At 42.5% G+C, this 26,477-nt stretch overlaps 2 protein-coding genes across 5 annotated transcripts in view; both read left to right on the top strand.

Moving 5' to 3' along the window:
- The first annotated feature begins 929 nt into the window (after positions 1–929).
- RAB39A (RAB39A, member RAS oncogene family) lies at positions 930–13,730 on the top strand. The gene is made up of 2 exons (XM_075050421.1): positions 930–1,252; positions 9,393–13,730. The coding sequence occupies exons 1-2, from the start codon at positions 930–932 to the stop codon at positions 9,817–9,819; spliced, it is 750 nt and encodes a 249-aa protein (XP_074906522.1). The 3' UTR covers positions 9,820–13,730.
- Positions 13,731–18,524: 4,794 nt separating this feature from the next.
- The window catches only part of CUL5 (cullin 5), a 36,747-nt gene continuing 28,794 nt past the window's right edge, over positions 18,525–26,477 (top strand). For 3 of the 4 annotated variants that reach the window (XR_012653425.1, XR_012653426.1, XM_075049992.1), the window contains exons 1-2: positions 18,525–18,851; positions 25,770–25,879. Coding sequence is in view for 2 of the 4 variants with exons in the window: in XM_075049992.1 (XP_074906093.1) it covers positions 18,828–18,851; positions 25,770–25,879 (134 nt within the window). In the remaining 2 variants the exon portion in view is untranslated. Of the gene's footprint in view, positions 18,852–21,424; positions 21,444–25,769; positions 25,880–26,477 lie in introns of those variants that run through there. The other variant, XM_075049994.1, reaches the window with a different exon arrangement.

The raw sequence follows: 26,477 nt of genomic DNA, 5'->3' as shown, positions 1-26,477 counted from the left end.
ATCTAGATAGCTAACTCTCCTTTTCCCTTTCGCCACTTGCCCAGCCCATCTTTACCACTTGGCACTTGCTCCTCTACTCGCTGGTCTGTCTCTTTTCCAGCTCGCACTCCTGCGGGCAGCCGCTGCCCAGCTCCCACCCCACCAGACAGCTTCTTTTCAGCTCCCTGCCCCTCTTTCACCTGCCGCTCTGGTTCCTCCACTCCTTCCCCGGTATTTCCTTTCTGCTCCCGCTTTTCTTCGCAAGTCTCACGCTTGACCCGCCCGGTTCTCTCTCACCTGATTTTCCAGGCCGGCCTGGTGTGTCCCCCCCGCCCGAGCACCTCCCTTCTCCTGGCCCACCCCTACACTTGTTGCCCACGGGAGGGGCTGCTTTCCTGGGTGAGCTGGACCCTGGGCACGGGCCGGAGCCGCAAGGCAGCCTCCTCGCCGCGCCGCCTGCCCGCCGCGCCGCGCCGCGCCGCGGGGGAGGGCCCGTCTCGCCGCGCACATGACGGCATGGGGGGAGGCCCCGGCGGGCGGCTCGGCCGCGCCACCGCAGAGCGGGCGGGAGAAGCGGGCCCCAGCGCGCACGCCGCGGCGGGAGGGCCGGGCGCAGCCGGGGCGGGGGCGCGGAGCCGGGGCCCGAGGGCCCCGGGAGCCGGCGGCGGGCGCGGGGCAGCGCGGTGCTGAAGGGACAGCGCCCGCGGGCGCCGGCCGCCCCGCCCCGCCCCGCCCCGCCCCGCCCCTCCCGGGCAGCCACCGGGAGCCCGGCGCGGCGCGGCGCCCCGGGAGCGGGGCGGGGGGGGCACCCGGCCTCCGTCCGCCCGCCGCCCCGCCCCGCCCCGCCCCGCCCCGCCCGGCGCGGCCGGCACGGGGGCCCCGTCCTGCACCCGCGGGAGCGGCTCCCCGGGCCCCGCGCACCCCACGCCTCCCGCCCGCCCGCTGCGCCGATGCCGGGCGTTGGGGCGATCGGAGCGCGGTGCAGGCACCGGCCGCGCAGGAGCCCCAGGAAGAGCCCCAAGGCGGAGCCGGGCCAGGCCGGGGCCGCCATGGACGCGGCGATTTGGATTTACCAGTTCCGGCTGATCGTGCTGGGCGACTCCACCGTGGGCAAGTCCTGCCTCTTGCACCGCTTCACCGAGGGCCGCTTCCCGGGGCCGCTGCACTCCGACCCCACCGTGGGGGTGGACTTCTTCTCCCGGCTGGTGGAGATCGAGCCCGGCAAGAGGGTCAAGCTGCAGCTCTGGGACACGGCGGGGCAGGAGCGGTTCAGGTACAGGGCCCGGCATCTCCCCCCCCGCCCCTCCCGTCCGCCCCCCAAACCGCCCCCGGGCACACACTGCCCTGCAGCCCCGGCCGCCGCCACCCTCCCGGCACCGTACGCTCGTCGTCCGGCGCATCTCCTGCCCCAAGGACTTTGCCTTGCCCCCCAACACATCTCACTGCACCCACCTGGCTGCTGTCCCCCAAACAGCCCTCCACCCCATTGCCACCCCGCCTCACCGCCCCATCGCCTGCCGGTGCCCCCCCCCAGCCCCGTCGCCCACCCTCCCTCTCCCCCCACCGCCCACCGGTTCCCCCCGCAGGAGCTTCCTCCTTCCCCACCCCTTGCCTTCACACCCACCGGGGAACAGCTGTACTTCCCCTCCCAGCTCACACTAGGGGGTAACAAGTGGCCCTGTCCTGTTTCTCCTTCCCTCCCCCATCTTTGCCCTGAAGTCCTGGACCGAGGGGAGCAATCCCTCCTCCGCATTTTTTTTCCTTCTTTGCAGCAGGAGGCCCCTGCTTCACTCCGCATTTCTTACTTTGTCATCACCTCCAAACTCATCCTCCCCTGCAGTATTTCCCTCTGCCATAACTCTCCCTCCATGCAATCTGGAGAGACCAGGCCACCTCCCTGCTCTTCCTCCTTGCAGCACAGCAGCACCAGTGCAGCCTTGGCAGCGTGGAAGCCACTGGGCAGCCAGCTACAGTCCCTCATGAGTGTTTTACCTGCCTTCTGCACCTGTTCTGCACTGATGGTTGCCAGGAGCCTTCACTAATACCTCTATCATTTATAGTGTATCTAAACTAGCTCAAATGCTGCACTAAGTATTAAATCTTTTCCTGCCCCAGAAGAGTCACGGTCGTTCCCCAACACACAAACTGGTACTATCATTCACTCACTCTTGTGGCTGTGTTGTATCTGTAGTGCTTGCCACTTCAGGCAAGTTGTGTATGGATTTTAGTTTGGACTTGGGGTTCAGTCGGTGTGAACTCGGGTGAGAGGCTAATGTGTAGCCCGTCTATGTGGTACCTGACCCACACACTTGTTGTTACTGGGATGCTAGCAGGAGGGTTGAAATGGGTCTTTTCACTGGGCAGAATCAATTCTTTTATGTTCCCTGTATTCCACTGCAACAGTTGTGCAGATTCTTGCACTCAGCTGAAGAAGCAGGATTTCACTGTCTTACCAGGGAACACCAACCCTTTTTGGTTTTTACAATAACAAGTATTACAGTGAAACAACAAAAAACTTTCCTGGGCTTCCATAAGTCACAATTTCATGCATATGTTTGCAGGCAGGCCTCTGAAGGGTTAAGAAAGAAATTAACAGTGATAATATCAAGTTCTTAGCATTTTTCACTCTTCTTGTGCTTTCCAGCAAAGAACGTAAAATACTTGTAAACAAGTGACTAAGAATGTATAATCTCTTTATTTTGAATTTGCTGACAAATAGCCGGGATGGCCAATGACAAGGCACTTGACTGAAAAGAATGCAAATGCAGAGAGTTTTGCATACATTTTAAATCAAATGATAGCCATCCTTTAACCTGGGAATGCTCAGGGGATATACAGTGATGAGTCATGCAGTCAGTTGGCTTTTAAATTTACCATTAGTATACATCTGTGTTTTTTCTAATACCCAGAAGATACAAACTGAAGGAAGTAGGTTTAAACATCTGGTTTTCTGCTAATAGTTTCTTGTCAGTTTGTGTACCAAACATCATGGTGTTTATTGTATAGTCTGTTTTACACTTACTCAAGTAAATTATAAATATTTTACTAAGTTATACACCACAGGTTAAAATCTTGCACATTCTTTTCTCTGCTAGTGGAGAAGACTACAGATCACAAGCAAAGATGGTCTTGGGGAAGAACTAATTATTCCAAGAAGTAATCTAATTTTGTGGAACGCCAAGCAGTTTGCAGTTCTGATTCCCAGTTCTGCTCTGGTTCACTTGCGTTGGGACTTTAGAGGAGGTAAAGCTCCCTGGGGAGTTCCCTGTGTGCAGGGCAAACTACTGGCTCCATAATAACACCCTTCTTTTGGTCCCAGGCATTAGGGACATTCCCAGAGGAAAAGTAAGGTGTGACACACTTGCCATCCCACTCTCTTGACAGAGAGCACTTTTTTTCTTAGAGAAATTGTTCTGGAAAAATTCTTACGTGTGTCTACTTCATTGATGCTGCTGTATTTGAACTGGATTTCATGCATGGTCTTAGAAATCATCTTTAGCATGCGCTATTTGCATTACTTCTCAAATAAAGTAATTCTTGCCACTTCCACATGAAGGGTGAGCAAGCTGCAAACACTGGTGCCGGACAGTTTACTTGTTTTGAGCTCAGCCAGGGCAGTTACTGACTATATTTACTTTGACATCAGTAATGCATCACTAAGCAGAATCTCCCATTGTGCTAGGTGCCATATGGACAACAACAAAATAATCAATAATTTTAACACCTTAGTAGAACACGAACCTGCAGACTTCCTTAGTATAGAGTCAGGTCCATAATGCAGACTAAGGTAAATGAGGGCTACACCCTATGTTTGTTTCTAACTTGAAATTAGTTGTCATTTAGAGCGATCTGCTGCTTTGGCTGTGTTTCACATTTTTTTGTTTGTTTGTTTAATTTGCCTGTATTTAAATCCAACAATATATTTAAATCATGAAACTTCCAAGACTATAAAGTACTTGGTAGTGGCACTGGGACTGAGAGTTCATTTCAAGAATGTAGGAGCAAAATATTGTGGGGATGCCTCAATTATATTAACCCACTTTTTAGTAGACTATGATATTAGATACATTCTGTTTCTAACACATCTTGAAAATAAAACACCACCATCCTCATTCTTCTTTTTTAGTAAGCAATATGTATTTTCAGAATTATTACCATTACAATGTAGTCCTTAGTCATAGTTTAAAAATAAGTCTTCAAAATTAGGTAAAGCTTTTAGTGAAAGTTTGCTTTGTCTGGTAAAGGTCAGTAAGATCATAATGAGAAAGAAACACTATGGCTGATTTAAAGGCACCCTAAAGCCATAGTCTGATGTGATTAATACATCTTGTCATTCATTTTCAGAAACAATTGTTCAGTGGCCATCATCTTACCAAAGTTTTTCTTGAGAGTATTAATTAGGGTCTTACATCTTGAACCTAATATTTAGGTTAAGCTAAGAGAATGACTTCTGTTCTAGACAGTATTTTCCCCTTCCATAATGGTAGTTCAGGCAGAATTAATTAGCAGAACCAACACATGCTCTACATGGGAAGTCATAATTTACAAAAGAAATTAGGATCTGCATTTAACAAATATTCCCAATTAAAACTAAAGACTTCAAAGTTATCCTTTGGAAAAACATTCTAACTTATCATTATTGTACATCACAACATATAACTTCATGAGGAGCAGTCTCACCTCCAGCAATTTCAAATACAGAACCATCTGGAGGAACCTTGCAGCATTCAGTATCAAAGTGTTGTGGTTCCCTTCTAATACTTAGTGCAATCTTACCTTCTTCTAATAGGGAAAAACTGATTTTCTCCAACCCTTTATCTGTATGTACCTTTCATTTATTACAAATGCCAAGCATTATATGAAATGAGCAAAAATATTACTCATACAAGTATTCTTGCTGAAAATAAAAACTTAGGATGGTTTTGAGGATGCTAGGACAGTCCATATTTAACAGCAGCATAGTATAACGAGCTTTGTAATCTCTATTTATATGGAGCGGGGGAGAAAATAAGAATTACCTTTCCAATAATGCTTATGTCTCGATTTTTGTAACTCTCAGGCAAAGATGGTGTAATAGTTGACATGTTTAGTGTGAATCGACTGGAAGCTGTAGCACACCCATCATCAGTGGCTGGCATGACATGCATACTCTGGTGTGACATGCATACTCCAGCGTGACAGAGGAGGAGCTGCACAGCCCCATAGGCCTCCAGTCAGCAAGGAGTTACAGTCACCTCTGTTAAGTAGGAGGGTTGTTGCCTTTAGTTTAGGGTAGCCATGGGAAGCTGGCAAACTCCCTCCTCAAATTCCAGCTTGCACCTTGAACAAAGGCCCAGGCAGACAAGTTGGTTTGGGCACTTCCATTAGCTATGCTTGGAGAAGGAAGTGTTCAGAGTCTTCTGTGAAAGAGAAGCTGAGAGAGGAGGCAGCAAGGAAGTACTGGGCCCAAAGGAATAGAAGAAAAACAAAGTGGTTTAGGCAGAGAGATAAGACACGTGAATAAAGACAGATGCAGGAATGGATTTAAGAGTTCAGTCCCCCTTTCATTCCAAGTCACAGGCAGCTTTGCCAGATTCTAAATCTGAATGAAGTTCTGCTTCCAACCAGCACCTCTTCTTAACAGTTTCCTGGAAGGAGATGGCAGGCTGCATTGCTGTCTTCCCAGGTTTAGAAGAAAGGCTGTTCTTTGGCCATTACTTTTTCACCCTAAACTCACCCTGTCCCTAACTTAAGGCTTTCCCTCTACTAAAGGAAGTACTACCCTCTACCGCCTTCTCCACAGAAAATTTATCATGGTGCTGCAAGTAACACATTCTCTTCCGTAATGCTAGTTTAATGACATTCATTAGCTGAACCAAAGTTTACACGAGAAGTCATCATTTCAACAAGAATTCTCCTGAGTACTCTGCTATCCTCTACTTTCAACTTGAGGGACTTCTGGAGACTGATGCAGTTTTTCTATCTACTAAAGCTCACTCATTCTCTTGTTCAGGACTTGCTCAGTCTACCATGGAATACAGATAAACTCTTTACATTCATTACATCTTTCCCAAGGAGATCTACAAGTCTACCAGCTGTTGCATGAAGAGCCTTTTACTGTCAGCCCTCATTATCTTTTGTCAGCTGCCATGCACTCTCATCATCAAGCTTTTCAGTGAAGACTTATGCAGTACATTGACGTGGCCTGTAAAGTCTATAAAGCTGTGCATCTTTTGAGCAAAACCCCTCAAGCAGCCTTTGTAGCATGGGCTCTGCGAACACTGACCTGTGCCTTGTGAAGCAGTGCACGAGGAATCTATGTGAAAGACAGGTACCTCCGCTGTGCTAAAAGAAAGTTCCTCTGCATGTTGTGAGGAGCTTGAACCCACTTCATGCTGTTGGCGTGCTCTGGGGACGCTGTCCCAAGCAGAACCCTTCCGGGCACTCACCTGGAGCAATGGTTTGTTTTCAGCTGGGATCTGAGCTAAGAGGGAAGGCAGGGCTGTCACACAGAGGCAGAGCACTCGGCTCCCTGGGGAACTTGTTCAGGCACCGTGGGTAGATATGTGGTTGAGTGGAGCACAACTTCAGATGTTGGTGTTATAGTTCTGCCTAAGCCTTATTGAAGGCACTTAGAAGTCCTACAATCTTTAGCAATAATACTAATAAGAGGCAAAAATTGCCCTTGCACTTAGTTTTATTGAGAAAAAAGCAAACCAAAACAAAAGCAGAGAGACCTACTAGACCATCTAAGTCAACGCTCTTTTATTCTTTCTAGGTCTGATACAGGGCATAAGTGAGCAGAAGCACTTCACACAGTTCATTCTCCAAGTAACTCTAAGCTGTCTACTAAAAATACATGTCTAATACTTAATCTACTCTGATTGTCATATTTAAGTGAAATATTTTGCATCTGTAAGATATTTCAGATACTTCAGATGAACAACCTACCACATGCATGTGCCCAGACATTTTTCCCAGTTGATGGCCTAAACTTTCTGCTTCAAAATTTTCTCTTATTTGTCAGGAATACTTTCTTTTAAAACATAACTGCAAATAATAACTCACCTTAATAGTAAAACTATTCAAATATTTGTAGACCATATTTTAAGAAACATAATCCTTTACTCAGATGTTAGACAATCACATAACATGGTATCATATGCATCATATGTATCTTTAAAACTTTTTGTGTTACTTTTTAATTCTGTTACTGTTTTCTAAAACCTCTCTAGGATATTAACCTTTTTTGGTAATGAGAAAACTAATTTCAAATTATGCATACCAAAAATACAGAAAAAACGACGGCTGTCTCTCTCATATATTCACCCAGTTTTTGTGACGTACAGCCTGAAGTTACAGATGCTTTTTAATCACCTCCATTACAGGCAATACATACACATAATTAAATATAATGGCTTAGATCATCAGCTAGTGTAAATTAGCATATCTCTGCAGAAGTGAGTTACAACAGATGAGGGTACCAACTGCTGTGTATAAGCACCCAGTAACATATGCCGGGCTGTTTTTCAGTACTCCTGTTCATAGATACATGATTTAACATTGTTCTATATAGAAATACTTGGTAAATGATGCACTGTATTTTCAATACTAACCTACTTTCTCTCCTGGCTAATGCATTTCTTTGGTGTAACTGTTGTCAAGATTTTTTTTTTTATGAAAATAGATTGTATCAGCTTCCACTTCTCCAAATTGAGTCCCATTTTTGTCACCCATTTCTGCTCTTTCTAGAACCACTTGAATTACTTGAATGTACATTTGTGTTTGCAACAGCTCTACAGCAAAAAAATGCTTAGGAAAACCTGAAACAGATCTTTTTGGCACCTTTATTTAATACTTCACAAAATGTGACACCCCTCATTCATTTTTCATATCCAGGCTATTTGAATTAATCTGAGGGTAAGAACCTGTTGTCTTCCCATTCGAACTGTTCAGGGAGACACTCCATGGACTCTATTGCTGGGAACGTAGATGAGATCTTTCTAAACATTAGGACAAACAATCCTTCCCTGTTATCTAAATAAAATAATTTCAAATGCCGTTTGCTGTGAATGAATTTAGATATGCCAAGAAACCTAAGCCTTATCTAGCTGTGCACTTACCTATCTGTAACATGACTCCTGCTGCTAATTATACCTCTATGTTCAAATTGTTATAAAACACTATATGAAATGCGATGAACTGAAAATCAGAGGGAGCTACTGTTATGGAAAGATGTGTTGCTGTGTACAGTTCATCTTGATTCCAAAAGTTTTGAGGCTGCATCCTCTTCATAATTATAAGATAAAATGGAATTAATTCTTGGCTAAATTATAATTTCAAATAATAACTGTTAATAGATATTGTGCATCTCATTTCAGTTGGACAATACTTATATATACACTAGCTATGTATTTATGCTAGTAACGAGTGCTTGTGTCCACTCCTTGGTAGGCTGTCACTTCCTTTAAAATGTCTCTTCTCACCCTCTCCATCCTCCTGTATTGCTCGTGATTAGAGACTTACAATCATTTTTTTAGTCCCTGTATCTTTCTCTACATTCTAACAAACATTTTTTCTTCTTCCAGAGCATATTAAAAATCTTTTCAACCAGAGGAAGGGTTTCCTTCTTCCAAAATTCCTTCCAGTGAATGCTCTGGAATGTAGAGGGCTCAAAAGTAGAAAATATCTGTTGCCAGTCCTGGAAGACTCATGCCAAAAAAGAGTAAATGCAATTATAAAGAGGTTTTGAATGAATGTGAGAGCAATGCTGGAGGTAGAAGTGTTCCTTGCCAGCGCTTTAACAAGTGTGTGTTTGCCCAGCTCAGTTACTTTTGGACACTTTAGTTTAGGGAGTTTCCTTTCTTAGTCTGTTACCTGTTGAATTCTGCAAGCACAAAGAATTATGATTATCTGTACAAACTTTTCTATTAAAGAATTTTTCTGCAAGGAATACAAAAGGATGTGCTTGTACATTGGCAAGCTTAGGCTCCAGGTCTCTCAACATCTGCCTACATATTTCAGTTTGAAATAATTGATTAGAACAAAGCGAAGTGCATGTTTGTATAACACTGAAGGACTCGGACTTCAACGCCAACAAGTATTTGACAAATAAATATATATATTTTATTCTGTGAACATGTGCCACGGTTTGCTAATAAAGAGTACTTCGCAGAATAATTCAGCATTCAAAAGTCACACTAGAGATCTTGGCTTCAAGAATGTTTAGAAAGTGACTTTTGAATGTAAGAAAAAATTTAAAAGGAACATTTTTGTGTGTAGAAAGTAAATTAATAAATTCTAATTAGTTTTAAAAAAGCAAAGATATTTCATAAAACTTACAGTAGATAAAAACACATTGCCACATGGAAAAGTAATCTATTTATGAATGAAGTGAGAACGTATTTTAATTTTCCTTTTTTTTTCCTTCACAGATCAATAACACGCTCTTATTATCGCAATTCTGTGGGTGGCTTACTAGTGTTTGACATCACAAATCGACGATCCTTTGAACATGTGAAGGACTGGCTAGAAGAGGCAAAAATGCATGTGCAGCCCTTTCAGATTGTGTTCCTGTTAGTAGGACATAAATGTGACTTAGTGTCACAGCGTGAGGTTACAAGAGAAGAAGCTGAAAAACTGTCATCTGACTGTGGTATGAAATATATAGAAACTTCAGCAAAAGATGCTACGAACGTTGAAGAGTCCTTTACAATTCTCACACGAGACATCTATGAACTTGTAAAAAAAGGAGAAATCTCAATACAAGATGGATGGGAAGGTGTTAAGAGCGGCTTTGTTCCAAATGTTGTACATTCATCAGAAGAAGCTGTAAAGCCCAGAAGACAGTGCATCTGCTGAATTTGTAGCATGCCAAAGAGCACATCAGGTGTTCAGAAGATGATGCCAACCTAAATAACAGAATAATAATTTTGAAACAATATTAGATCATGACATAGCTGGATCATAGAATGGTAATTTGGTTTTGTATCCTTCTGTCTAGGTCATAACTTCATAAAACTTTAAGTGCTTTTTTTCTTTTCAGAGTACAATAACTTTGTGTGGTCCTCAGGAGAAGAAATAATATATTGCTAAAGGAAAAACTAATCCTGTAGCAAGACCCTGAGAAAGCGCAATAATCATCGTGACAACATCCTCTCTTGGGCTTTGTATTTTGAATACTGTTTAAAATCAAGGCTTGGTAGGTGAGGATCAGATGAGCTCATTACTTTTGTTCATCCTGCTTTAGTTTTGGACAAGAAAATATTATACCTTATACTTTTTTAATGTGATTCTTTACTCAAGTGCAGGGTTGCTAATGACCATTAAAGTTTAGAATGCTGTAGAATTTCGTAATAAAGATAACTCTAAAGAAAGCAAGCTGAAAGGTTGCTCCAATAGCAAACACTTTTGATATGACTATGAATACAAGCCTTACTAAAGAAAAAGAATGTTTTAGAAAAGAATATTTATTTGTATACAAAAATGGGGAATAGAAGCAATGAAATTTATTATTAAATATTTTCTGAATTGCCAATGAAACTAAATGTAACATCACATATGATCCAGCTGTTATTTGACTTGTATACAAAACAGATTTCCCAACCACTGGAGTTACATTTCAGTGGCCGGATCCCTAGCTGGGTAATTATCATAGCCACACTGATGCCTAGGGAATTATGTTAATTTACAGAAACAAATTACATATTAGCTTTAAAAAATAAATCTACTTCTATCAAGAAGTAAAAATAAGTTAAAAAGTGCTGCAATCCATGAGGACCCAGGCCTTAAATTTGAATAGAGCAAGGATTGTTTTATTCTCAGCCAGCAAATGTTAAACCATTGTCTAAAAAAATGAAGGTTTTAAAACCAAAACTGTTATGAATAGAGTGTTTGGAGAGGAGAGAATGTCTAAAATAATGCTTGGCTACAGAGAGCAAAGTTGGAGAACCCCTATTCTAAGAAAGCAACACATAATAGCTTTTAATAACAGTAGGAGAAATCTGTGATCATGTAGCATTTTACTGAGCTTGAGGTCATCTTCCTACTCCTCTGAATATAACACACATTAGCTTTATGCAAACTATGCCCTATATGTCTAGCACTTAAATACCAAATAAGTCTATTTCTATTTTATTGTAGTAGTATAACAAGACGACTTGATCTCCAGAGTTGATAAGCATCTACAATTTATCTGGGCATACTCATAACCACCAAACATCAAGCCAGTTATCTTCATATGAAGGTGTGTTATCATGTTACAATTCTCCATTTTCAAGACCAGGCAACAAGTCTATCCAATCTAACTTTTTTCTTCAACTAACATATAATTGGTTTTCCCTCAGGTTACTTTTAGGTCCTTTTACAATCCTTTTGTAAATATTCTGTAGTATAGAGACAGGTTGCTTGGTTCCAGTTATTTTATTCATTTAGGGCCACTAAAATTATTGACTTCAAAGGGAACTGAAAGGTTAATTTTTTTGATAGCCTGAGTCTCACTTGCACTGAGGCACAGTTACACTGTCATAGAAGGATACAGAGGCCTTAATATAAACAGGAATCAGCCTTAATTCATTAGCAATTAAAACAGTTAATTCTAGTCTCAGCATGCCACAAAGTAACTGCTGTGAGCCTGATTCTCTATTAAACTACATATATTAGTCATTTACACCAAATCAATTTCGATTTGAGGGCATTTTAGGCCCTCTTTATGAAGTAAAGGTGACTACAGATGCCAAAAGGTAGTGCAGAATCAGGCTGTGTGCATTTGACACTGATTCCCCTGTGATACTAGGCCCATGCTGTGTATCTCAGAAGATCTTCTCTTAGTTGTTTAAGAGGACAGAATGGGCCAACGAATAAAGCGGTGGCTGGGGAGTCAACAGAACCAAAGTCTACCACTGGTTCACTGTGTGTTTCTGAGCAAGGCATTTATATTTTCTGTGCCTCACCTTCCATATCTCAGAAATAGAGACGATTGTTCTTCCTTGAATTCACAAAGACTGCTGAGACCCATTCTGACTGTATGATCTTCAGTCTGGACTCTTTTCTCTGTGTGCTACCTGCTGTAGAGTGTATAGCACCATGGGATGTGAATACTAGTTTCTTCTGCCATACCAAAAAAAAAAAAATTAAAAATATTAAAACAGCTTTATAAGTACCAAGTATTGCTATTACTATGAATCTACATTTCATTACACATTTCATTACTTGCAGGTTAAAATCTTCTATCTTAAACTTTTCTTCCTGAATACTCTGGAGCCAATGAGCTTTTCATTCTGTATGAAAAAAATGGGGTGTGTTGGGAGGGAAGGGACTGGGAGAAGAGCAGAGTGGAGGGGAGGTATGCACAGAGAAATAAACAGTCATTAGAACAGAGCCTTAATGATCTCTGCTGTCAATGTTGTACCTGTAGTGTCACATTTATTACACTGGGAATAGAGCTTTTAACCAGATTCAACTGTGTAAGGAACTGGTATTGTCAATGCAACTAGAAGAGAAGTTCACTGCATTTTAAAGTACTGTGCACATAGTTGTCTTATTTGTAATTCCTAAAAATGTAGATTAACATGTACATTCAAACATTGTGTATCTTGATGATATATTAAACCACTACTGTATCCTCTCACTACACACTTGCAGTTAATAGAAATGTCTGATAAATAGATTTGCTGAAATACATCATTTTGTTTTCAGATGCTTTGCAGTACATTATATAAGACCGTCAATAAGCTGTAGAACAGATTATAGTTCAGTATATGTATATTCTTTTTTCCCCCATGGAAGGGCAAATATGGATACCAGAATGAAATTTCCAGAAATCACAGAAATTAGAGAAATCTCATTTGGCAGCCAAATTAATAAGTAGAAGTTTTTTATTAAGAAAATATCACAACTTTGCAAATTAAAGTTTGGTAAATCCCAGTTAGGAAAAGGAAGAACTTGTGGAAACAGTACACAGTTTGTATTTTGATTCATAGGCCTGACAAATGGATATAAAGTATTGTTCTGGACTCCTAAAATGTTTAAACTTTCATTGCTTTTATTTTAAGTTTGATAAAGAGAATAAATATCTTCCTCTACTCATTTAAATATTTTACACATCAATTCTTCAGATATTTTGGCTTGCTTATAATTGCTTCTGTCCCACGTAAGAAGCAGAAGCTGGCCGCACACCATAGGAATCAACCAAGGAAAAATTTTTGAGGTAGCATATGTTCATACTATTCATTTATGCCTTCGGTATGGAATAGACTTACCAATCTAACTTCAAGCTGGTGTCTGTCCTGTGCTCACAGAAAATAATACAGGCTTGACTGAGCACCCAAGTACACTGCAGTTGCTCTTTGCTGACATCCCTTCTGCCACAGCCAAACTGTTACTGGTACCCAAGTTGCCAAACTTAAAGCAAAGATAGGTGGGTGCACCGTGCTCACAGATGTCACCCAGCATGTGACATCAGCTCCTCCAAGTCTCCACCCTTTTTACCCAGAGCTGGCACAGCAGTCTAAGGAGCCTTTATTCAGCCTTGAAGAGAAAGAAGGAGGGCTGGGGGTTTATTCTCTACATGGGCATAGAACCATACCACAAGCATGCTGGACTGTTTAAGAAATCATTAAACATCAAGACACAATTGTCAATAGCAAACATTTGCATTTCTCATTTCTCAGAGTCCAAAGATAATCTTTTAAATAAGTGAATGAAATTAAAATTCTAAAAGAGGAATCTGTAACATCTAAATCTCTCTAAAAAGCCTAATGGATAGGACTGCACAACAAAATAAACAGATTCTAAAAAACCAAGGTCAAGCATTTGTGTGATCATCCTTTGCTGTAGTACTTAACTGTATGCGGTAGCACCTACAATGCCTAGGTTTCTTAAGGATGATAATGGTATCATCGAATGTATTTAAAACATAGAAGAATTCAACCAAAAATTCATCTGCCTGATCCTCAGAGAAAAAAAAAGACTGTATCTCATGAATGCATGTATACTTACTTGCCAGCTCACTTCTAGTAGTAATTCAATGTCTAGAATTACTGCTACATTCCATGAGGCTCTCCTCTGAAAACCAACTACCAACATATGCTGCCATTTTACTCAGCAATATTTCCTCCTCTGAGAAGCGAATACAGCTGTGGGAAAGCGGAATTTTACTTTTGAGCATGGCAGAATTGTTTATCGCATTTCAATGAATGTGCAAATCGGATGAAAGTAATGTGATTGAAGACGTGCCAGCTGAACATAATATAAAGACTATGAAGTTGTACAGGTTCCTGAAGACAATTTGCCTTGCATAATACTTAATTAGTGGGAGTGTAGCATACGTGTGAAGAAAACCAAGTTGGTTCTGTGAACCCCAAAATATTTTGCTAAGCAGCACTTTTGATGTGGAAGAGACACGGGACTCCACAGAGCAATTGTTTTTCTTCATGGAGTTGCTCCTTCCACAAGCAACCAGTGGAGCAGCAAACACATGGCTAAAATGCATCCAGGAAAAGAACTTGATAGCACAAATCCCCCAAAATGTAATATACACAATGTAGGCTTTTCACTCCTGGGGAGACAGGGAACAGTTGTTCAGCAGCCGACACCACCACAGCACTCCCGTGACTGCCCATTGCCCACAGAGGCCAGACAGGAACGGGGAGCAGCAGGCTCTTTATGTAGGGACAGGTAAATCTTCATTTAAACTCAAACTGAGGAATCCAAAATCCCAATCCTGAGCTGCTAGAATGGATCACCATCTTTGAAAGTATTTCATCAGCTCATTTCTCAGAGAAAGTTGCATTTTAGGCTAGGCCTGAGCTCCTCGGGGACGGACACTTGGTGTGTAATCTGCTGAGAGACTGCTCCTCCATGGGAGCAGTGCTGTAAACCAGCTGACACCAACCTTCAGCAGCCTTACAGGCTACAAGGGCAGCTCAAACTAAGAGTAACCCTGATTACCTTCACAGGCTGCTAAAGGCCCACCTTGCAGCTAAAGAGCTTCTGCAGAAACGTAAGAGCAGGAGTAACAGAAAGAAATTCTATGCATTGTAAATAAAATCAATGCTTGGGTAAACAAGCTGAAGTTTCAGGTATAGTACAATTACTGTGATTCCTCATGGCTGTGGCTTCAAATCTGCTTGTGTGTGAACTGATTTTTCCTGCTCCGTGAAAATTGTGGAGGGACAGACTGAGCCTCCTGTAGCAATAAACTCAGTCAGCAGGGAAATGAATGCACAAGATAAGGATGGAAAGGAAGACACAGATCATTTCTTCCATCCCTGCACAGCCCCGGGGGAGCAGTGAGACTAACCACTGCCAGATCCCTTAAGACCCTACAGAAATTTCCATTGCTGTTACGGGACTTGCAGAATGAAGGAAAGTGCCAAGGACCCAGAGTCAACACAGGCTATTGACTCCCCAACTCCAGTGGCTCCCTAAGGATTGGTTCATTCTGTGGGACAGCTGCAGGAGAGGAGCGGTTGGGTATAACTCTACGCCGGCACGACACCTACGTTGCAGGCTTCTTCCCCTTTCACCTTCCCCCTCGCATGGTTTCTTTGCAGGAAGGGGCTGCCAGAAGCTGTATTTGGCACCAACGGCTGACAGTGAGCAAGGCGATAGCTTAAAATGTTAGTCGTAGTTGCTAAGTATCAAGGTACTAAAACTGAGGGGAGGAATTGTGGAAAATATTTCAGTCATAATCTTAGTAATAAAAACCTTGCAGGGCTGGCACTGCTCTGCAGCACTTTTGAGAATTGTCTGTTTTGGTTAAGTTTTCAATGCCAAGCAAATAGTTGAGCTATTTAGTCATAATTTATATTAATTTGCTATTTTAAAATAATTACTGCTTATTATTTGGGGAAAAAGCCTCCTCTGTGGACATAATTTTTCTCATTTCACTGACATATAGCCAGTGTTATATGCATTAAAAGAGCAAGCTCTGCCAGGACATATGTTTAGAAGACGTAAGTCTCAATTCCAGTCAGTCTGACCATTGAAATTCACAGTTACACTATTCATTTTATTGGGATTTTTCTTTGCCCAGTTCTCTGTGGAAAACAGTCTGATTCTCACAGGAACTTTTAAAATAAAAGAGAAACAAAGCTTACTGAGCACTGAAAAAGAGCTGCATATGTGAACAAGTGTCAGAAAAACAGCACATGAAATTATAATTTTTCATGTTGTATCCTCTTTCACTCTACCATGCTTCGCAGACCAACTGTAACTCCCCGAGTACAGACTGAATGGAACAGTAAATTTCTAGCTGTCCAAAAAAGGCTAGGAGAGGAAAAATTAGATGAGATGTAATTCCCTGCAGTGGCTCTCTGCAACGTTGTGCCTGGGCATGGAACAATGGCCACATTTTGCCTGATGTGTGCCACGTGCTTCTCCACGTCCTGGGAGAAATTCAGCCTCAGCAAAAAACCTCCTGCAAGTTCTGCCTGCAAACAGTTGCTCTGCACCCTGCATCCTCAGGCCAAAAAGTGCAAAGTTTTCCAGCAAGGAAACTGCGAGGCAATAGCACTGGTGCCTAAAAATACATCAGAGAAGAATAAACACCAGGGAGAGAAAAGTTATTTAAGCCAAAGGACAATGTTGGCATAAGAACAAACAGGTCGTCTTGAGATGCACAGGATAGGCGGTTCTGGTGACACTAAGATACCAAAATCTTAAACAACTTTAAGAGAAAGCAACAGTAATCTTTACTCCCACAGGCAGGCAATTTCTCCAGAAGGCCATTGTTATTAACTGAAAGGGTGACGTGAAGCCCAGATAGCAAACACCAGAAATAAAAGTGTTTGCTTTCTTGTTGAAATAGAACCAAACAAGGAAGAAGTTGTTTCGTGTGGTCACTGACAGGGCTTCTTTTTTTCAGCTACAGGTAGGTGTCAGTGTGTCCCTGCCCTTTCAAAAGGATTGTCTTCAGAGACTCTCATGGCACAATTTGTGCACAGGGTTATTGTGACTGTCCACAGCAGTGAAAAACAAGACTTTCCCACTGAAGGAAAAACCTAAGTTTCAGTATCCCTACTGAACTGATTGGAGAAGAGTCTGAAACTGACTAATAAACCATCAAATGCTTTTTGCTGTCATGGACTAAGTGAAGATCAGAAGAAACTATGTACGTCTCACTTGTACCATGTGTTTCAGGGCATTAGAAGAGAACACAGAAGCGCCTATTTCTCTCTGATGCAACTCATTCAAAGCCAACAGATTTGTGCCCGGAATCAATTCACTCCGAGACATCTAGGATATTATGCATGATATTAATTTCACTGATAATCCAAATCTTAATGAGCTGTTGCTTGCAAATCACTTTGAACCTGTGGACAGCTCTGGGATTAAGGGTCATTCACTCTGTCTTTTACAATCCATGCAAAGGATATAAAACTGTAGGCCAATGTAGTACCATTTGCTAATCAATAATTAATATCTTCATTACCATCAGAATTTAGTAATAATCCATTTGCAATAGAATTAAAGCAAATAAAACAAGATTATGTAACACTGTGTAGCATCAAAGCACCCTGAAGTGGTACTAAAATACCGCAAAACCTTGAGGCTCATGGATGTCCTTACTTCCCAGAAAATTAATGCACAGATCTTCGGAAAAAAATTACAGTCATTATGTAAGCCATGCAAAATGAGACACACGTTATTTTTAATATCGGTAAAAGTACCACTGGTTCCTTGTCTCACTGCTTCTCAGGTGTTCAGGTTCTCCTTATTCCTTGGCTAGCACTACTCACAAGTGCTGCACAAGAGCGCATTTGGGCAGGACACAGGAACTCTCACACTCAGTACTTTCATTCTGTTTTCTATAAATAAACCCCGAAAGTTTCCAACTCCCCCCTAACAGGTACCTATACCCAAGCATTCCCTCCAAACAGAAAACTCGTGAAAACAGTTTGGCAGGACGAGTGACAGCTTAGCCGGAGACGCGGGCGCAGGGAAGTGACCGGGCTTCGCCAGCTATGGGTTTGTGCCGGTGACCGGCCGGTGCTTTCTGCCGTGAGGGCCCCCCCCGGCCGGGCCTGCGGGGGGGCCGCTGCGGCGTCACCGTGGCCTGGCGGGGACGGGGACGGTGAGCCGGGGCGGAGGCCCACGCTCGCCAACCTCCGCCAAGTGAGAAATGGTTTTACGTCTCTGCCGACAAACCACGCTATTCGGCCGCGCTGAATTCGCTCCTCTGTTCGCGGGGGAGAAGGGATGGGGGGGACCGGGAGGAGAGTGGGGCGGTTTGGGCGAGGGGCGCCTCTGAGGCGGGGGTGGAGCGGGGCCGCGCGGGAGAGCAGCCGTGCACAGCCGCCGCCCGCTGGCTTCGCGGGAGCTGCCCGGCAGCCGGTGCCTGTCGAAGGTGCTCCGTGCCAGGGCCGGTCGCCGCGGGGCCGTGAAGGCGAAGGCCTCCCCGCGGCGGGGGCGAGCGGGGCGGCGCGGGGCGGGGCGGCGGGGGTTCCCCCGAGCAGCGCGGCGCAGCGGCGGGCCGCCAGGGGGCGCTGCAGGCAGAGCCCGCAGCCCGAGCGCCCGCGCTTGGCGGCGGGGCCGGCTCCTCAGCGCCGCATCATGTGGGCCGGCCCCTTCCATGGAGCCGGGGCTGCTGCCGAGCGCCTCCTGGGCGGACGCCGCCATGAGGCTCTGAGGGGCGGCTGCGTGCGGAGGACCCAGCCGGTCGCGCTGCGGAGCGCCCCGAGCCTGGCGCCGGCCTCGCCCCCGGGCAGGGGAGCCCAGCGCTGCGGCCGCCGCTACTGCCGCCGCGGGTCCGGCCGGGCGGGCGGCCCGGGGCCATGTAAAGCGGCAGCGGCCGGGGGGAGCCGAGCCGAGCTCGGGGAGAGGAGCCGTCGCCGCCGCCGGCCGGGGAGGCCCCGCGGGGGGGGATCATGGCGACGTCTAATCTCTTAAAGGTGAGAGCGGGGCCTGGCCGGGCCCTGCGTGAGGAGAGAGGCGGCGGGGGCCGGGCGGCCGGGGCTGCCCCGCCGCCGGCTGGGCCGTGCGGCTGGCTGGGGCGGCCGGGCCGGGCCGGGCCGGCGGGGGCAGGCCGCGGGCGCCGCTCCCCGAAGTTGTTGCCGTTCCGCAGGCGCGGCGGGGGGTGGCCGGCGGCCCTCCCTCAGGTGAACGGCCTTGGCGCCGCGCCCGCGCTCGGTGCGGGACCGCTGGCCTCGGCGCGGCCCGGCCCGGCCCGGCCGGTGGCCTCTTGGCTGCCGGCACCCCCCTCCTCCCCCCCGGCTCTCCCTTCCCAAACAGGCTTCGTTGGGAAACAGCGTTGCGTCGTGCTGCTAGACGGGGCATGGTGTCTTCCTTTTGTTTATTTAAGAAGACCGCGGCGTGCGGAAAACGAGTTTTAAGTTAAACAAAAGAGTTGAAAAACGTCTTCGCGGTGGGCAGGTGTCGTTTTTTGTGTTGCTGCCGTATTCCAGCTTTTTTGTTCACTGCAGTTTTTCTGCAAAGGAAGAACTCCTGGAGGCCTTTCACTTATCTTAAGCAGCTTTGCTTTTCTAGTCAGATGTTTTCAAGCACTTTCCCGGCCTTTGATGACAGATGTCAGTCACCCCAAGCTGCGGCAGATGTGAACAGAACTTTTCAGTATGACAGTCCAGTATTTGAGCTCAGGACTGCCTGTCCTGATATTTGTGGCATGTGTGTGGAGAAGACTGTGTGTGGCCTTTGAGGCCATGCCAGCAGCACATGGAAGACGGGCCTACTTTAAACAACTGTTACTAATGCCTCCAGTGTTTCCAGAACGTCGGTGTGGTTGGGGTGAAAGGCCTTGGGAAGGCTGTCAGCTTAACTTTATCAGTTAGCAATTTAAAATACGTAGAAGTATGGAAATTTACATGTGTTCAGCACTATGTATTACAGTTAAATGTGGCTCAGAAGAAGTGCTGCTTATGTTTTAGCAATCTGACCCATTTTGGATGCATAGATTTGGCCTGAAACTGCTGGTTGTATTACTCTGAGCCACTCAGGGTGAAGAAATGAGAAATAATTGACAGCCTTTTTTCTTCCTGGTAACAAAAAAAAGGTTTTAGTTTTAAAAAATAATGTAAAAAAAAAATCTTTCTTGAAATTGAAATGTAGCTAACATGAATTTTAATTAATTTATCTATTTTTTTGTGCTGAAGTGGGTAGTTAGATTATTAAGCAGATAAGACTTAAGTAAAAAATCTAAAATTGAAGAACCCAGGAACACTGGTGAAAAAAATAACGTCTCATAAGAAGAAATGTGATTTTTGTGGAAGAGTGTGGTTTTAGAGCAGGGCTCAGACAGTTTATCTGCTTGTTAATGTTTTAGTCCATCTCTCTGCTGTATGTTTAAGGATCTCTGGAAAGACCAACATGTGCTTTGACAAGACATGTGGTTGTATAGCCCATAGTAGAGAGAAGAAACATAGGCCTATGAGATTTGTCAGCATTCCACTTCAGCTATTTTGAAAGAATAGGTGTACAGTAAGTGAAAATAGAGTCAAAGGCCTTGATTCTGTGAGATGACTCTTGCTGAACTGAAGCCCTTGTGTTGACTAGTCATGTTTTTGCAACTGGCCTTTGAATCATTAATATTTTATATTGACAACAAGATATATATGCACAGTGTGTTTTAGAAAAAATGCTACAGAGATACCTGTTATAAAATAGGCCTTTCTGGTCACTTGGAGTGTTTTTAAGCACTAAACTAACTAATTAGTGAGTTTTCTAAAGACAATAAAGTATGAGTCCTGCATTACAAAAGGAAATATTATTCAGTGTTTTGACTTTGCTTATAATGACACAATAAACCAGTGCAAGAATTGGAACTAGGTAAGGTCTTTTGTTCCCCAATTCTGCTCATCAGAGTGCTCTTAGAGAAGCAAACTGTTGATTCCAGGTTAGTGTTAATTGTTTGAGGCTGTGAAATGTACTTCTGCTTTTATGTTTAGGGGGAAAAAAGCAATGTCTCGGCACAGTAAAAATCCCTGGGTAAGAAAGGAGAGGTGTTAAAATCTGTAAGGTTTTTCCATATCTTTTCCAAATAAGCCTGCATAATCAAATCTAGGCTGGGTTTAGACAGGACTTGGTTTTGCTGGGATAAACAGGAACTAAGAGTATTTTCTGGTTTTCCCCCATCCTCATTCGACTTTATACATAGTTGAGAAAATGAAGTGAAATATTCTTTTCTTATTCTAGTAACAGATACTAGCTGAATCCAAATCTGACTGGCTGTTGTATTTTTTTAAAGGTCATTGTTTAAACTCCACTAGTGCATGATTTTCCTAATTTTAAATTATTTTTTTTTAGTGAGAAGCATATTCTCAGAGAGCCTTCTTTAAATGCAAAATTAGAATGACCAATCATATGTTGAATCCTGGTGACATACAAAAAATTGTAATGTGATGAAAATATTGAAATACTTAGTAAGAGCTAGCGATTACATGGGAAGCTAGTCCATACCCTACCTGTAGCAGAACTGCTCTCCCACGTTGAGGCTGTGGCTTTCCTGTAGATGACTGAGCCATTTCTAGGTGAGTCCCCTAGAGTTTCTTCTCTTAATATACATGTGACTCTGGCATTTTTAAAGTGGAGTGCTTTGTTTCAGGGGGTGTGTTGGACTTGTAACTTGTTCCCTTTGCAGTGACAAGGTAGTCTAAACTGATTCGCTCATGTGACATGAAGGTACGTGAGTTTTTCTGCAGTTTCTGGAACAGAAAGCACCTCAGCTTATTGCAGCACAAAGAAAACCTGTAGATGTGTTTATGCTAGCAGATCTTGACACTTGTGTAGGGCTTCACTGGAGATGCCAGCAAATGCAAGAGTCTGTCTTTGCAAGATAAATTGCAAAGAAAGCAGCAGATTTTCCACAGACAAGTGAAATGAGAACCACTATTTACCTTTGCATTGGTTTCAACTATTTTTTTTATCTCAGGCCTCTGTCACTGGCAACTGGAAACATATCTGGAGTTTTTGAATTCTTCAACTTAAAGTACATATTTCCAGATCTGTATTTTAAGTTTGTCTGTTGCTTCCTGGCTATTTCCAATTAGGATATCCTTAAGAATATCGGGAGTGTTGCACGCTAGTTAGTTACATAGAAAAGCTTTCCCTCTGGCCACTGTTCTGCTTTGTGTGGTAGCTTCGCTACAATCATTGCACGGATTCTTAGAGCTGCTGGTAGCAGAGATTAATTAGACAGTGAATTTTAAGCTGCAGTTCAACAATAAGTAAAACCAACTTCCTCAAAAGTTTTCCTTTGGAGTGAAACTTCAGAGTAGATCCCGTAAGTTTGCTGGAAGAGGTAAAAAGCTTGTTCTGCAATTTTGGGGAAGTGCAATTCAGCCTGTCGCTGAAAACAGTTGAAGATAAAATCCAAATGCTCTATCTTTGTGAATAAGACTAGTTTCACTGTAAAACATGGTGCTATTTCAGTCTTAATATATATATGGTGTCTGAAAACGGTGAAGTGTTAAAGGTGAAGATGTTACTCGTATGTAGATGAGATATACAGTAAAATGTAGAGGATGTTGCTTTTTTACAGTACTGGTTAGAGCATCTGACAGATCAGGGCCGAATTTGTATGTGGCTTGAAATATGTAGAGCACACAGTAAAGACAGCTGAATGTCCAAATAGACATTTCAAGGTTCAGAGGGACAGTAGCACGAAAGTTTTGTTATAGTGCCTTGCCCTTGTTACATTTCATGTTTATTTAGGCTCTTATACTATATTCTGTGCCTGCTTCTGCTCCACTTCTCTTAAACTTGCTTACAGTTAAGGAGAGGAATTTTGTGTTGTGTGATAATACCCAAATCAGGAAAACTGATTAGTGGTTAGTGGAACAATTCCACTTGCATCATTGTACTAATTCTGCATAATATCCACCAGCATAGTCTGGGAGGTTTTTTTTACCTGCTATCCTAAAATATTGTGTTTAGGTCCTTATGCATAGAAGTGAATAACAGGAAAAAGTAAGTTTGAAGAATGAAGTTGTAGTATATATTTCAATATAGTGTGTGAAGTAGTATATATTTCAAGTAAAGTTTAATGTTAAAATGGAACTTTAAATCTCTGAACAAATTTAGTGAAGTGACTTTTGAAACATGAAATATTTCATAAGTGGAGCTATTTTTAAAAGCCTTAAATTTTAAAACTCCTAGAATGGTTACTTAGCCAGGGTATGGCTATCAATGTAATCCATGTTTTCAGAGAAGATTTGATAAGTGGAGTAATTTTATTTTGTTACAGGTGTGACTTATGTTCCTGCTTACCTTCCTTTGGGAATGATGGTTTAAGGCAACAAGCTGAGAAGGAAAAGTTACTAAGGAAATATTGCTGAGAAGTTGCATAGGTTTGTGGGTGGCTCAACGAAGTGGGGAATGAATTTGTTGTGTTGTCTGGGTCACTGGTGTATGCGTGACTTCGGTAACAGCTAAGAATTACTACTATTTGACCTCCTTTTCTACTATAAAATTTTGTTTTCTCGTGCACTAATGAGGTAGAATTAATGAAAGTGAATGACACGAAATAGGTGGTATTATGCACCCTTTCTTCTTCTAATTTCAGTACAAGAGTGTAAGATTAATGGTCATGGAAACCTGAATCTATCTATAAGATGTTGAATTGTTTATTGAAATTAAAGAATAGTTTAGCTGAGTGGGATTTTTAATCCATTGATTTTATTTCCTCTTCTGCTTAATTTAGGAATAAAGGAGGAAGTGTTTTAAAAAAAAAAGTTTTACTCCTATGTATAGCAAACAAAGTTCTAAACTCCCCTAATGGCATTTTCTGTCAAGCTTTATTTGAGGAGTTCTTTTTAAGTAGGTATATGTTCATTACAAGTGAACATGCAGTTTTTACAACTGAAATGGAGTTTTATGTTTTATGTGTGCTGCTTAGTATGAACTAGTAAATTGTATAAACACTGGTGTTTGCAATATCCCCCCCCCTCATGTTTTACAGTGAAACTAGTCTTATTCACAAAGATAGAGCATTCGGTTTCTATCTTCAGCTGTTTCCAGCGAAGGACTGAATTACACTTCTCCAGAATTGCAGAGCAAGCTTTTTACCTCTTCCAGAAAACTTAAGGGATTTACTCTGAAGTTTCACTCCAAAGGAACTTTGAGGAAGTTGGTTTTACTTATTTTATAATGCATTTTCTGGAACTTGTAACTGTTCAGCAGCTGGTGTTTCAAGTTCATTATCCTGCAAAGAGGGACCGGGAACAGAAATATCTGGAAGTAGAAACTAACGGTTTTCACAGGAATGGGAAAGGTTAGAGCAATGCATCAAGGTTCAGGGAATAATTGTAAACCTAGCTCTATGTAGGGGAAGCATGTAGTTGATGATTTTCAAAGATGATGCATTCAAATTATTATTATTTTTACTTTTTTTTACAGTGGAAGAGAACAGGCAAAACTGTCTCTCTGAATTGGAAAACAATTTCTTTTTCTATTTTTTTTAATATTGAAAGAATTCTAAACTTTATTGAACAGGGGCTGCTTCTGTGGAGACCCATATTCAGTACCTACTGCAATGGTTTGATAGTGCTGTGAGGCCTCCAGGTGCTATTGCTGTAAAAATAGTTACTGTGATGCCTGTTGCATCTTTATAACTTGAAGATGAGACATCTTTGCACTTAAGAGCAGCAGGGGATACAGTTTTCAAACTGTGCTTATTCTGAATATTAAATAACAGATTTAATTGTAAATTTCCATGTAGAAATTAATCAGAAGGAGACAGTTGAGAGAACGTGGTGTGCTGGTTGTGCTTGTTTATCTGGAGAGATGTTAGTGGCAGAACAGTGCACTTGTCAGAATTTCAAGTACTTAGACTGTATTATTTGCTGTATTTGCAGTGAATTGTGTCAAATCGTATTATTAGCCAAGACTATGATCTGTTCAAAAGTAAGCAGTGCATTGGAACATAACGCTGCAGATAACCAGTAGTCTTTCTGCCACAGAACTCTAAATCAACATTTCTTTTAATTACAGGTTTTTCTTTTTATAAAATGTGGAGCTGTAACCCAACAGGATTACAACATATGCAGTAGAACTGTTGTTTTTCTCTTAAAGTTGTTTGTTTTTTTTTTAATAATGGAAGACAGTCTGTATACTGTGGTGAGATTTTTCAGAATAATCAGAATGATATGGGAGCACTTAGTTTCTTTAGCTTTCCTCTTAATTTGTATCATAAGTTTGAAAAAATTCACCTTGGATTAGATTTTTCAGCATGGTGTAAATCATTTTTATCTGCACCAACTGTAGTCCTTGCTGTCAAACTGCCTGTGGCCAGTTAACCCACAGGAAGGGAGTCTGTGGTACAACAGCTCCTACATTCTCTGCTTCCTTCCTCGATCTCTGCTGTGGATGCCAAATGCACAGTGGAGAAAAAGCGCATGTGGCAGCGTCCACAGGTACTACTCCTGATTCCTTGCTGCCATTTTGGTAGGGGTAATTTATTCAAGACTGGTTTGTAACTCTACCTCATGACTCTCATTGTGTGTGTCTTGGCTGGGGCAATGAAGGTGACCGAGTATTGTTCATGTTGTCCATGTATAACTCCATTAACAGGTGAAGAACACTTGCTAAAACTTGTTGCATTGTAGCTAATGCAGTGAATAAAGGAAGACATTGACAATCTACTTCTCTAAGAAACAAATAATAGCTCTGTCACTTTTCAAAGTAATACTTGCTGTGAAGAGTGTTGTTCAGCTGTGGTGTTGTAGCTCAAATGCTAGCTTATGAGAGACACCTCTGAGAAGAAGGTGTTTTTACATTAACCATAGAAACTGCAATCCTTAAAGATAACTTTAAATAGGAAACTGTTTAATTAACAATAATTTTTTTGTTCCTTTTAGAATAAAGGTTCACTTCAGTTTGAAGACAAATGGGATTTCATGCGCCCTATCGTTCTGAAACTTCTTCGTCAGGAGTCTGTCACAAAACAGCAATGGTTTGATCTGTTTTCGTAAGTAATTTTTGAGTATCTTGCTTCCTTCTGCATAATGGCAATACAGTTATGGTACTAGTTCTGATACAGAAGTCACGTATGGTCTGGACTATGTGGGAACATACAGAACAGTACTAGTTTAAGTTGTATTAAGTGGTAAGTGTGCCTTCATTACTGTAAATGTGCAAAAATAGAGTTTTGCTGAGATTCAGATCTTTGCAAGTAGGATGGAGAAAGAACAGCAGAGCTTTTGACTTCAGCTGATCATAGTAAACAAGTTTTGTACCTGCCCACAAAGCTTTTGTTAGAATTAGAGAGAAAGTGTTGTTTACTGCTTTGGCAGTAAGTTAATTTAAAGGTAGTTTGCTGAATGTTACAGTATTCTGATTTGAATGGCTTTCTTCTAAAATAACTTAAGAATGCTGCTGAAGTAATGGGGTAGTGCAGTTTAACTGGTATAATTTGAATAGTTTTATACACTAAGAATAATATGTATATTTTTCAGACAGTGTTTGCATTATTGTACTTTCTAAAAACCCTGCTATTTTCCTCCTTCCAAAAACCCAGAAGTTGCTTCCTGTTAGGTGATGATTTTTTTCTTAAAATACATCATGTG

This window comes from Buteo buteo, chromosome 18 (genome assembly GCF_964188355.1).
Source record: "Buteo buteo chromosome 18, bButBut1.hap1.1, whole genome shotgun sequence".
Lineage (NCBI taxonomy): Eukaryota > Metazoa > Chordata > Aves > Accipitriformes > Accipitridae > Buteo > Buteo buteo.
This window is presented reverse-complemented; position numbering and strand designations above follow the sequence as displayed.